Genomic DNA, 12,887 nt, shown 5'->3' on the forward strand with positions numbered 1-12,887 from the left:
AAATGAATACTATAGCATCCCCTCATCCATCTATACAACTACATCCTCATGCCCGGCTGTTCTTATAGAGGAGGCAGTGTCTCATTTAGGTAATGTCTCCTCTTTAGATCGCACCTCCTGGCGAATTAAACAACGTTCTCAAGGCTTCATTAGCTCTCCTTCTCTGTGTTTGTGTTGGGGGGGTGGGGGGTGGGGGCAGGGTTGCTTGGCTTGGGGTGGCACCCCCAGCCTTTGGTGACAGAAGTGGCCCATCCAGCCCGCCAGGTCATTTGCTCCACGAGCAGGTGTCAGTGGGGCCATGCGTTTGTTCTAAACCCAGCCGCGAATTCCAGAATGCGCGATGGCGCTTTGCCTAGCTGCCTGTGGATGGGAGCGGGAAATGTCCGTGGCTTTAACTGACAGGAGGTGTGTTCGGTCTGGACCAGATGTCTGCCTGCTGGAAGTATGTCTGTGCAGGCTCCGGTGCCGCTGGCACCATGAGCCCAGTCCTGGATCTTCTACCGTCCTTGCAGGAAAATATGGGTCTTCGCACGTCCTCTGCACTAGCACTTTTTTGCGCTCACTTGTTCTCTCTCTCACTTCTTCTCTGTCTCTCTCTCTCTCTCTCTCTCTCTCCCCCTCCTCTTTCTCGTCTCCTCTCCCTCTCTCTAAGGTGCTGATCAATTCACAGCCTCCTTGGGAGGTGTGAGACTCGTCCCTGCACTTTGTGATTGGCCTAGCCGTCACAGGCCCTCTATGGTGCTGGTGTGCTCTATTCCCCTCTCACTCTCTCGCGCTTTCTTTCTCTAGTTTAATCCAGGATAGCGGTCTCTTCTTTTCACCTGCTGCCTGCCTGCTTTTAGGACACTACATATGCAGTTAGGCCCCAGGTTATATGAACTCACACTAATCCAATGCTCTCTCTCTCTCTCTCTCTCTCTCTCTCTCTCTCTCTCTCGCTCCCTCTCTCTCTCACTCTCTCCCCTCTCTTGTGGCTGTGATCCCATTAGCACACCTGAAATAATACCTCGAGTGACAAATGTTTTGCCGCTTATAGCTGAGAGACAGAGGGGGTGAGAGAAATGTAGGAGAGAGCACAGGAGGTACCCAGAGATTTGGCTATTTTCCACTCACAATTACCTTACAAACACTGTAAGCCTTCAATTTAGTGCTGTCACTTCTGCTGTGTCACAATGTTAGTTAAGTTGGAAGAAAGAAAGACATTCCAAGCACTGGAAAAAAACATGTTTATTTTTTGTGTTTACTATATAAAAGTAATTTTGTATTAGATACTTCTGACAACATGATTATTTTTCAAATAATTGACCAAGACATTTGTATATATACAGTAGGTCTGCAGTATGTTACTGCTTTCTAAATGTGCCTCTTCTCGTAACTAGAACATCACTTTCTGAAAGATGAGATATATACATCTCCACTGGTATAATGAATTAAATTCTGTTTCTGCAAAGGCATAGACGGTAAAATGTAAAAATTAAAATATTATTTACATACATTTACAAATTTACCGTAAGAGCATTGCCGAAGAGAACACACTTATTGAAACACGTATTTCTTTTTTGAAATAACAAGCTATTTGACAGACTTTAATTTGCAGTGTTACTGACGCAGAACCGTGGCCTGAGCTAAACATTCCTAAGATCGGCAATTTCGCCGCTAATACGTGGCGTATTAGTAGGCCCAAGAAACAGTATTCCGTGTAACACGAATTTGGCCTCATTTCAGGTTCGTGTTTGCCCTTCTGAATGAACCATATTTTCAAAATCTAAAATGATCGATTTAAATCTGTAATTTTTCTAAACCCATTTGACAATTATTTTTATATGTTAGTAGATCGGAAATGACCAATTAGTAAGAATTTTTTAAAAGTCTTTAAAGGACTATTAAAAGACTCTGCACTATTGCAGAGATGCAAGATTTTGAACACTTTGCACTGAACCGTAAAGGTGTCTCCACTGTCCTCTACCGCACATGCATTATTCGCAGCTCATATTGCTTTTGGCCATTTTGAAAAAAACAAAACAATACAAAAAAAAACCCCGGAATAAACCATAATAATAAAATGTTCGCTTGTTAGAATTCTTTAACGCATACTAAATATAGCGTATTTAATTATTTCAGTTGTCCACGTTAAGTTTTTGTAATTAAACATGTCCTCTTTTTTCCAAATTCCATTTTAAAATTTGGTTTCATGTCCGTATAATAAGTAAGTTCCTCGTACGTCCAGTAGAAGGCGCACATGATCAAGCCTACATATGCGATGCATTGAGGCCTCTTGAGAGCAACAGTTTGTTTATCTTTAGGTTCTTATTTACTTTTACGGCAAACGTAAGAATTTTTAAATTGTTTATATTTTGAAAGATTGAACTAAAAATTGTTCCGTTTCATTTTCACTGCCGATAGACTAATATTATTTTCAAAATTCTTTGCAAAAAGTGAAATAAATAAATAAATGACAAATAGGCCTACAAATACTTTTTCTAAGTGTATCTTTATCTTAGAATTCACAATTAGGTTAATAAAATAATCTCACATAACTGATTATTGTAATTCAAAAATTTTGTTTTATACAGCACTTCGGATTTATAACCCTTGGTTTCCGACTTAGTTTCAAGATTAACTATTGCTTAGCCTCGTGCATACGTTTTTCTTGGTGTTATTATTGGCTATATTAATTAATATTCAAGCATAGTTCACTAGCATTTCCAATTACAAAAGAAGGATATATTCTGGAATATTCTATCCTAGTTCACAAGTGTCTTTCCCCAACGCACGCATAAGACACTACGCCAAGTGGGTCTGATTGTTAAGAGAATATTCGGCTACTGATAGACGCACCGTTCATAGTAATTTCACAAATAATTGTAAATATATTGTGCCCGTATGTGGACGTCTATGTCCCTATATTACAGATATAACAAATGCTTCATAAGTTGTGCAATTCATCTGATACAGTCTTGATAATCTTCACTTTTTTAAACTGTTTTCTTTTTAGTTTTCTTTTAGCAAAGTAGAATTGACCATCTAAGAGTGGCCTTTGCGTATTTCAACGAGTTTGTTCATACACTGCTGCTGGGGCTATAAAGAATGACCTCCGTTTGACTTATGAACCGCAGTGCCATTAGCTTGCAAAAGTGCTGGTCGCTCAAGGGTAGAGAAAAATTAAGAAGCGTCGTAGATATTCGGGGGAAACGACTGAAACGGCATTCTCCAAAATAGCAGAAAAGAATGCCTATTAAAACTATTCAGTGTTCAACGGGAGAATTCGATTTGCCCTGATAATCGCATGGTGTAAATTAACACGTATAACCCCAGCACAGTCTCAATTCCAGGGGCCTTTTAAACTAATAAGCAATTAACAAGTATTAATTTAACAGTACTTAAAATACTTTGGAAGCTACACTTTAAATCATGTACTAATTTTAGTTTGAAAGGTTTCTCCCAAAATTGCACAAATAGGCTAAGTCTTTTAAATTTATTTATCACTTTCATCTTAACTGATTGTGAGTCAGAAATGTTTTCGAGCACTCATTGGTTGTGCTCTTAGACTTAAAACCATTTCGGTGTAAATTAGAGTATTTAGTCACTGGTGCGTGTTACAATCTGCTGACCCACAGTAAAAGAAAAGTTAGAGAGAAAGTCCGTGCCTATGCTGTGGTCTTTAGCGTCCTTTTATAGACGCTAATTGAAGCAACTTAATTACTTTATAATGCCATTCGGATACTGTGACAGCAGTTAAGCTTTTGGCTAACGCGGCTTTCGCGTCATCTTTAACTAGTCTCCCTGTACGCACAGAGCGGTTGGGCTCGCACCGCAATTTCGACAGATGAAAAACGGTGAAATTGCGCGTCAGTGAAAAGTAAATACCTTACAATTTGTGGAAATATCCTCATACTTCTATTCGTCTTCTTTCATGAAACTTCAGCATCTCGATTAAAAAACGTCGCGAGTGGTAATATTTCGACCTTTTTTGAGTAACCACAACGCATTAAACACTTCATAAAAAGAAGTTTACTTACTGATGTAATCTTTTGAGTCGTCTTCAGCTAATGGTAAGAAAAATCCGCGTTCTAACAAGTCGTGAGCTCCACAAATAGGCACGCAACTCCGCGTCGTCCTACAACACATAGCCTATTGCATGGGCGCGCTGTTTTGGGATTAATAATAATTTCATGCCTGTAAATTTCAACGACGGACTGCGCTTCCGTTCTTGCCAGACCAACATAGGGATCTCTTTGGGAAAACTCAGAATACCTGTTCCTGGTACAAAGCGTTGCTGATCGATGACAGCTGCTCAGACGATCTTCATACACCTTGTCACCAGTCATTGCGTCGCCTTTCCCACATAAACGCCTGGGAACTACAATTTTAGATTCAAACATTTAGTATTCTCCAGAAATATGTTTTCCAAAGTTTTAAACGGGTTAATGGCATTAATTGTGCATTATCGCACATGCAGAAATCCAAACATGTTGGCTACATCCGCAGTTAAAAGACGACCCTGGGATTGCAGCAACTGTGAAGACATGGCTGTTATACCAGCATGCTGTAAATCTCTGCCTTTTCAGGAGACTTTCGGTCTTTTGTATCCTGTTTTAACGTTGACTGCAATCAGTTATCTTTAAAGAAACGTCATTAGAATACATAGTTTATTTAGCAATTTGCAAAAACCTTTGTAAAAAGTTGTTAAGCGACAAAACAATCCAATATCTCAAATAGCATTTGTTACCCTTCAAATTTCTAAACCTCTTTTTATCCAAGGCACGAGACATGTTTGTTACATTTACATAGTTAGTGGTGATCTGTAAAAGTAGGATTACGCGCGCACGCGCGCGTATGTGTGTGTGTGTGTGTGAGAGAGAGAGAGAGAGAGAGAGAGAGAGAGAGAGAGAGAGAGAGTCAGAGAAAGAGGCAGAGAGAATGTTTTTACAGAGTGTGTTTCTCTGAATATTATATTCTCATTCAATTTTTGCTTCTCTTATATTTGCCATCAAATAGACAGATCAATTAATGATAGATCATTTTTTGGACCAATAGGTGACTTGTATCACGATACCTCACTTTCATTGGACACCCTACCAAACTCTGAGATCCCGCAATGACTGGGTCAGCCCATTCACAAACCGCGGGGGTGTTCTAGAGTAGAGCGCACAGAATTCCACGGCAATACTGTGCAGCGTGTGTGTTAAGGCAAGACAGCTGCATGGTGTTGTGTTAAATGCTACGTATTTCACATTTTAACGTTATGTGAGTTATATTCCGAGAGCATTGTAAATCGGTGTCGCACACAACCGCGCTGCAGATCCACAGAAGTAATGTGTTGTAAGAGGCTATAAACATGTCAGCAGACTACGTTCTTATATTGGGACTCCTGAAATACTGTCATAAGCGCAGATATGTCAGATGCTACAGACGGTTCATAATGGATTTGTTTAAAAATATCAATGCATTAGCATAACATTTAGATTTAAAGTGGTGACGTTTAATCGATAGGGCCCTTGTTGAGTCTTACTCCTAATGATGCCACCGACGAGGTCATTATTTAGTCTCCGTTTGTCTGTTTTGGCTTTTAACCAGTGAACTAATATTAGTGCAAATGGACAAGGGCGCGCCCGATGTTATACTCTTATTTGCTGCATCGCAGTGAACCGTAAAGACGCTGACGGTTAAGCACATGTGAATGAGTCATAGCGTGGTCCCAAATAAACCCGTGTCGCATGTAATCTCTCTCCTGTTTAACGCAGAACCCAAGCAGTAAACCGTACTTCGGCTCGTCCCGCGTCCGTCACCCCCCCCTTCTCTGTGCGCGACTTGATGCAGCCCACCGCGTTGTGCAAGCCGCGACCCGTTATGGCCACCACTGCTTCCGGGTTTCAGCAGTCTGGTCCAGATTCAGGGCTCCGCCGCGCTCAACACACACACTCGGTGTACACAAACGGGGAACGGCAGCTCGCAGGATCGATCGTGGCTCCTTTAAGAAAAACTAAGCCAGAATTATCACCCCACCTCCTCTTGATCTCATTTAGAAGCTTTTGCATAAAAAATCAACCCAGGAGCTGCGAGTGATCAAAGAGACGGGAGAGCTTCATTTTCGTGCTCATTTGTGCGTTATCGTTAGGTGTGCTAACCGGGGGAAGCGCGACGAGGACCATCATTCATTCAGCACTTTGACAACCTCGCCTTTGATTGACAGCCGGAGTGGCGAAAAGCCATGGGACTAGCTAGTTTTGTTTGAAGGGTGTTTTCATACTGGTTTGGGAGAGAAGATTTGTTCGGTCCTTGTCGCTGTCCGGGGGAAAGCGGAGGACCTATTTGCCGTGTTTGGCTAAACTTGAGGTGAAGGACTGGCTTCATCGATTGAAAGAAGCATTTGGATTTTTTTGGGGGGGGGGAAACCTCCTCGCTTTGGAATTTGCGTGCCTGTTTCTTCATCATCCTGGCCTCATAGGGAATATATTTTGCATTGAACGAATACGAGGGAGTGTGGAGGGCGATGGCGCAGAGGGTACGTAGCCTATTCCGAAAAGTTTCTCCAACTCGGTGTGGGAGAATGTAGTCAGAATACTGAAACGTGGCCGATGACAGTCGCGTTCAGACAAACTTTCTCTCGTTTGTTGGACGTGTTTTCCAGCTGTATGCGTTTTCCTTCGTTCTGCGCTTCTCTTTTCATCCTGTATGGATCTCATTTTAACCTTCCAAAAACATCAAACCAAGATTCGTCAGATATTTGTGAAAATATTCATGCTGTGTATTTCAGTTCAAGCGAAACAGGCAGTGCTGAAATCAACTGAGCCTTCCCCGTGTGTGTTACTTTGTCTTTTCACAGAACCAGTTTATTCTAAAGTTTTATGTAGTGCACTTTACGAGGCTAGCTAAAGCTATGCTTTTATTCAGTAAGATTTTATTAGAATACCCGCTGATAAGCGAAGGCAGCGACAGAGAATAAATATAGGCTATTAGGTGAGTCAAATTATTTCAGTATTTGAGTGTTAATGGACCTGTTCTCAGGATAATCCACATACATACAATTTACGCGAAAACTTGCGTGCCATTTATGGTTTATTTCCTTTACATTTGTAAATCAAATTATATACACTTTAAAAGAAGAGATCACACACTATTGAAAACTGCCGACCTTCTGCTTGTGAGTGTGGGAATACAGCAGCACGCTGTCTGTTTACGCCTTTACAGGTTTAGGGTCTGGATGTGTTAATTCTCATTCTGTCCACTTTCGCTGCTATTGTCTTGTCACTCTCAGTTATCACGATGAATAATTAACTTTAGGCTTATTCATAAATTCGTCAAATGCAACAGGCTAAAATTCAGGCTATGAAATCCAAAAGTTTTTTTTTCCTTTTAAAAATAAGAGATAAACACGGTGCTTATTTGTTAGCACATACAAAGTTTTCTTGGTAAACATGTAAACATGTTTTACTTCAGTTAAAAACAACAACAACAAAAAATTAGGTTATTAAGCAGCCTTGTGCCGTGCATATTCCTTAATGTGCACTTGTCATAATGGAAGCACACCTACTATATATCAGGCACAATATCATAGGCTAGTCTGTGAATGTTCATGTGACTTTATCATAGACGAATCTAAACTAAAATGTATCTACATGAATATGTTCGACGCGTCGTTGTCTATTGCCATCAACTGGACTCCATGCTTCATAGATCATAGCACGCCGATATTCCAGTATATATATTTTTGACAAACTAAGCAAATTCTTATACCTTAAATTAAATGGTGGATTAGTTTAGCAACGTAAATTAGTAATAAACAGTTTCGGCTACTACAATGTAAAACGACCGTGGAATATTTTTCCTTCCCTAAAAAAGTATGCTTTGGTTAGAACAGTAATAGCCTACTTTCGACACGATCTTTAAGAACGTTTCATTTTCTTTTCTTTTTTTTTTAACTCTTTGACTTGTGGTGTCGGAGAGTGACAAACCTGGGAATCTTCGTAATGTGTGTTTGTGCAGTACGAAGATTTGCCCCACTATGGGATGGACGGCGTAGGAATCGCCACCACGATGTACGGGGACCCACACGCCGCGAGGTCCATGCAGGCTGTCCACCTGAATCACGGGCCCCAACTCCACGCGCACCAGTACCCGCACGCAGCTCACGCCAACGCCATGCCGCCTAGCATGGGCTCATCCGTCAATGACGCCCTAAAAAGAGATAAAGACGCCATTTACGGGTACGTTTGGAGAGCCAAAAAGACATTTTATTATGTAACTTGCCAATAGCACAAAAGGCACTTGCCAATCGACAATTATTTTGTGTCCTGAGGTTTAAAAGAGGTATTGACGCGTACGTATACATTGTGAAAAGTTGCCAGTTACGTATTTATGTGACTTTTTTGAACGCTGTGTTGCTTTCTGCGTGCCCGCTTTTGCCTTTTTACTTGTTTTTATCGTGGTTGTTGCGCCGGGGAGGCCTATAGCTGTTTTCTATACTGTTCTAAACCTGTTAATCAATACGTCAGGCAGTCCAAATCATATTTTAAACTTTTTGGTCGACCAGTTTTATAATTCAGTAATTTTTGTCACGTTATAAGTTAAACCTAACAGTTAATTAAAACGTAAGTTTAGATTTAGGGATTTGTGAGATTGTCTCGCCAATCTTACTATCTCTGTACCCTTTTAAATTGTTTTATATTTATACTATTACAAACTTGCACATCTGTGGATCTCTGCTGCATGTATTTAATGGAATGTCTACGCATAATAGTAGTAGTAGTACTACTACTAGTAATAGTAGTAGTAGTAGTAATAATAATAATAATAATAATAAATATATCTTAAAACATATTATCCACTTTTATTGTATTTTTTTATTTTAATTGTCAGAATCTTGGTTTATAAGCTGATGCATAAACTACAGTATAGATACTCATTTACAATGAACACTGAGCCTTAATAGCGTACTGTATTAACATCGCGGACTAGTATGTTGGCCTAGACTCGGCTCGGCAGATTCTGTGGCGCACTGATATCATATTACACTATACCCTACCGTTTGCAGTATAAGTTGCATTATATTTAACATTCAGGCCTGTTTTTTTCACATAACAGTATTATTCTCAATTATCAGTTAAGTTTAAGATGTGCGTAAAATGTGTTTTTGCTTGTTACAATGACCTAAAACGTGAATTGATCAGTGTTTGTTTCGAACTGATTTCCCCAAATGGGGTTTGTTCCCCAATACTGGCCATATTAATAGCCAGAAAATAGCCAGTGGGATGGAATTGTTGTTTTGTCCCTGGTGACATGAAGTTGTTTCTTTTCAGGCACCCTCTTTTTCCACTCCTAGCACTGATATTTGAAAAATGTGAATTAGCAACGTGTACACCCAGAGAGCCTGGTGTGGCGGGAGGAGACGTCTGCTCGTCAGAATCTTTCAATGAAGATATAGCGGTGTTTGCAAAACAGGTCAGAGATGAGCTACTGCTGCGCAAAAAAAAAAAAAAAAAAAAAAGTTCAATTTGTTTACTTGCACTGTTCACATGTTTACCAATAATGTAACTTAGTGTCATATTATCAGAAGTGGAGCGTGTAAGCCATATTTGGAAATATTCATAATTAACAAAACAAAGTGCACAGATTTGTTGTAGGTCCTTCTTTGGTCACTATATCTCATACGTATTTGCTTCACTGCAGATCAGAGCAGAAAAGCCATTATTTTCATCAAATCCTGAGCTGGATAATTTGGTAAGTAATTTGTTTATTTATTTATCCGTTTAATGTGTCATACTAGTAAGATTAAATAAATTATTAATAGGGATCTCATTTAGTTGTTCTTTCATTTAACTTAAAAGGTTTTGAAACCTTTTAAACATTCAGAAAGTGATACTCAGATTGGACTGCTAGATTTCGCGATAGCTCCACTTGTCACTACAGATAAACGTCTTTGTTGCCACCGAGAAGACTGTCACTTAGCTTTGAACTTTTTTTTTTTCTACGTCTTAAAAGTTTTTATGCAAATGAATTTCACTTCACCCGCGTCTTGCCTTTCAGACCACTGGGTACTTTTTAGGTTTAGCAGAACTTCTGTTTGAGATCTGCACTTTTAACAGAAATTTGCCATGTTTATTTTGTGGTTGTTTATGGACGGAAGTCTTTATTTGTTCACAAACTGTGTTTTAGCTGAGACACAGTTAATGTATTTAACATAAACCCATAGAAACAGGCTTCCATTAATTACTTTCTGCCGTTGTAATATAATACAGTTCTTGTATTTACATTTAAAATTAAATATATGTATTTTATTTCTCCTTTATTTCTGTAGATGATACAAGCAATTCAGGTTTTACGTTTTCATCTTTTGGAGCTGGAGAAGGTAATGTCGACCTGGTGAACTATTCACCCCCTTCCCCAGACCTATGGGTTTAATTTGCATAAATATATATTCCTCTGGCCCTTTGCAATTAGTGTCAAATTCAATCGTGTTGCCTTTTCTCTTCCGACTTTAATTACAATGAAGGCGGTAAAAACTAGAGCAGTCAGTGTTTTCTGAATAATAGACCTAATCTCAATTTGCCGGTGGACACTGCCTTTCCCTGTAGTTTTGGGGTTCTTTTACGTGATGTTACATTGTCGTTAAAAGGTTGACGTGAAGTAACGGAACCGTTGGTTCTGTCTATGACATGGCTTGACAGAAGAATCCGCTTCTGCGCAGTTTGTGGTCCGTTTGATGGAATTTTACCTTTAACGGCAACCACGAGGGCAACGGGACTAAATTAAACGTCCAATAACAAAACAAACAAATAAAAACAAACCACGCAATATGTATTCATGATCAGTTTTGTTAACCTTTCGATCTGTTTCACCCAATGGGTTGTATGCTTCCTGATGTGCCGTTTGTTTCTGCCCGTAGCCATATATGTCGAAGCCTATTTGCTTCTCATTGCGTGTATCAGATGGCCAGAGAGGCCATATTCCCTAGAAAGGAGGTGGTAATGAAATAACTAGACGAAATTAAACAGTTTACCTTAAATGTCACTCAAGCAGGTCATCTCTCTAATGGACACAACCCCGGGAGCAGATGAATTTAATACGGGTGTTGAATACGGTGTAGCCCGTGAATCGTCTTGTCAATGTCAATTGTCGGCGATATCTCTATTTTGCCAGAAAATAAAGTTATTCCAGATTCTGGATGCATTCGGTGGCGAGCAGAGTAGGGTTGTAACATCTCAGGAGAGTTTTACCATGTCAATAGACTTCTGGATGCACTTGTCAACTCACTGTGATGACCCTTTGTGATTCCCCCCCAACCCCCCCACCCCAATTTTTTTATTGTTTAGGTACACGAACTTTGTGACAATTTCTGTCACCGATACATCAGCTGTTTGAAGGGCAAAATGCCCATCGACTTGGTTATAGACGAAAGGGAAGGGGGATCAAAGTCGGACAGTGAAGAAATCACAAGATCATCGGGACCGCTTGATCAGGTACGTGGTGATCCTTCCTTGTCCGCGGAGAGAGCGCTGGCTATTCAGCTCGTCTTCTGGGTCAGACCGATGCCTCGCAGTTATTTGCATACGATTAAGGCTTTTAGTTTCCATCGGAATGAAAAATTTTTGAATAATGTAGCCATTATTGCTTCATTAAGGTTTGATCCCGGAACCGACCTGAGGGGATTAGCTTGTGAAAGCATTGCCATAAACTTGACCTGTTTCATGTCGATTTTAATTTAGTCCTCTCCCATCGCGTTTTTTTTCCCCCTTTTTCTTTTTTAATCAAACGAAACGGTATTCATAATGCTTATCTATTAGCACATAACCGCGTGGAGGGCGGGCGATGTGTGAGGCGAAATCTCTCGAGAGCACTGGTGCGATTCAGTAAAAATACTCTGCTCAGGTGCCTTGGATTTTCTGCCGTTGTTCACGCTCCATTGGTTGTCTTGTCAGTATTTTTCCTTAGACATGAGCGCACATTGCTTATCCGTGGTATTCAGCTCAAAGCGCGCGGCTGGATCTCCGCTGCGTTGCAAGACTGCACGGTTTCATGGCGCCTTTTCTGGGAAGCCTAATTGATGGACTGAGAAACGCTTCTATTTTAGAAAAACAGAACATCTGATGCATGCATTTGACCCAACGCGCACGTGCGCGAATTTAATTGACGTGACCCAAACTTTTTCGCTAGTGATGGGGAATTATCTTTGATCTCTAAACGTTAAAATGTAACATACGGGGCAGCTGATTTGAGCAAGAAATATGAGTCCGGAGAGGGATACTAGATAAGAAAAGATAAGTGTTCATATTAAGGGGATTAGCAGATTCACCAACATAAAACGTAATGAAGCGATTAGACTAAATAATTTAAATCCATGAACTTCCATATGGCTGAATAAAGCCCTGACCAGTTGTAGTTCTCCGATGAGTTCGTCGGTCAACAGCTTTTATTCGAGAGAGAGAGAGAACGAGAGCGAGAGAGAGAGAGAACGAGAGCGAGAGAGAGAGAACGAGAGAGAGAGAGAGAGCGAGAGAGAGAGAGAGAGAGAGAAAGAGAAAGAGAGAGAACACCCTGGCGAACCCTTCATTCATTACCAAACTGGGACTCGAATAAAACGACCTCTGGCTGCCAGCTCCCCGCCATCTCGGCTGTATTAATGATTATGTTAATGAGCTGATTCGCGCAGATCATACTTCATGTAATTCAAAGGCAGAATTAAATAAGAGAATGTCAATTATGCTTTAGTCTTGTTTCTTTTTAGCAAAATTCTGTTGGGGGTGTGGGTGTTGGGGGGGGGGGGGTTGTCATGATTCTTGAGCTAATAAATTCTTGAGAAATTATTTTAGTGTTAGAAATAGCTTAGGCCTATATGAAGACCCATGGGTATCTAGGTATATAACTTGATAAGAGCAATTTATACTGTG

General features: G+C 40.3%; 1 protein-coding gene across 6 annotated transcripts in view; it reads left to right on the plus strand.

Annotated features, from left to right (window-relative positions):
• The first annotated feature begins 5,865 nt into the window (after nt 1–5,865).
• Nucleotides 5,866–12,887, plus strand: part of meis1b (Meis homeobox 1 b) — a 57,797-nt gene continuing 50,775 nt past the window's right edge. For 2 of the 6 annotated variants that reach the window (XM_081724079.1, XM_081724082.1), the window contains exons 1-6: nt 5,867–6,505; nt 7,987–8,207; nt 9,300–9,441; nt 9,670–9,720; nt 10,298–10,348; nt 11,313–11,459. In XM_081724079.1, coding sequence (XP_081580205.1) covers nt 6,494–6,505; nt 7,987–8,207; nt 9,300–9,441; nt 9,670–9,720; nt 10,298–10,348; nt 11,313–11,459 — 624 coding nt within the window. In that variant the 5' untranslated portion in view covers nt 5,867–6,493. Of the gene's footprint in view, nt 6,506–6,826; nt 6,961–7,986; nt 8,208–9,299; nt 9,442–9,669; nt 9,721–10,297; nt 10,349–11,312; nt 11,460–12,887 lie in introns of all 6 variants that reach the window. The other 4 variants (XM_081724078.1, XM_081724077.1, XM_081724080.1 and 1 more) reach the window with 4 other exon arrangements.

Source organism: Electrophorus electricus, chromosome 12 (assembly GCF_041902795.1).
Source record: "Electrophorus electricus isolate QZ-2024a chromosome 12, ASM4190279v1, whole genome shotgun sequence".
NCBI lineage: Eukaryota > Metazoa > Chordata > Actinopteri > Gymnotiformes > Gymnotidae > Electrophorus > Electrophorus electricus.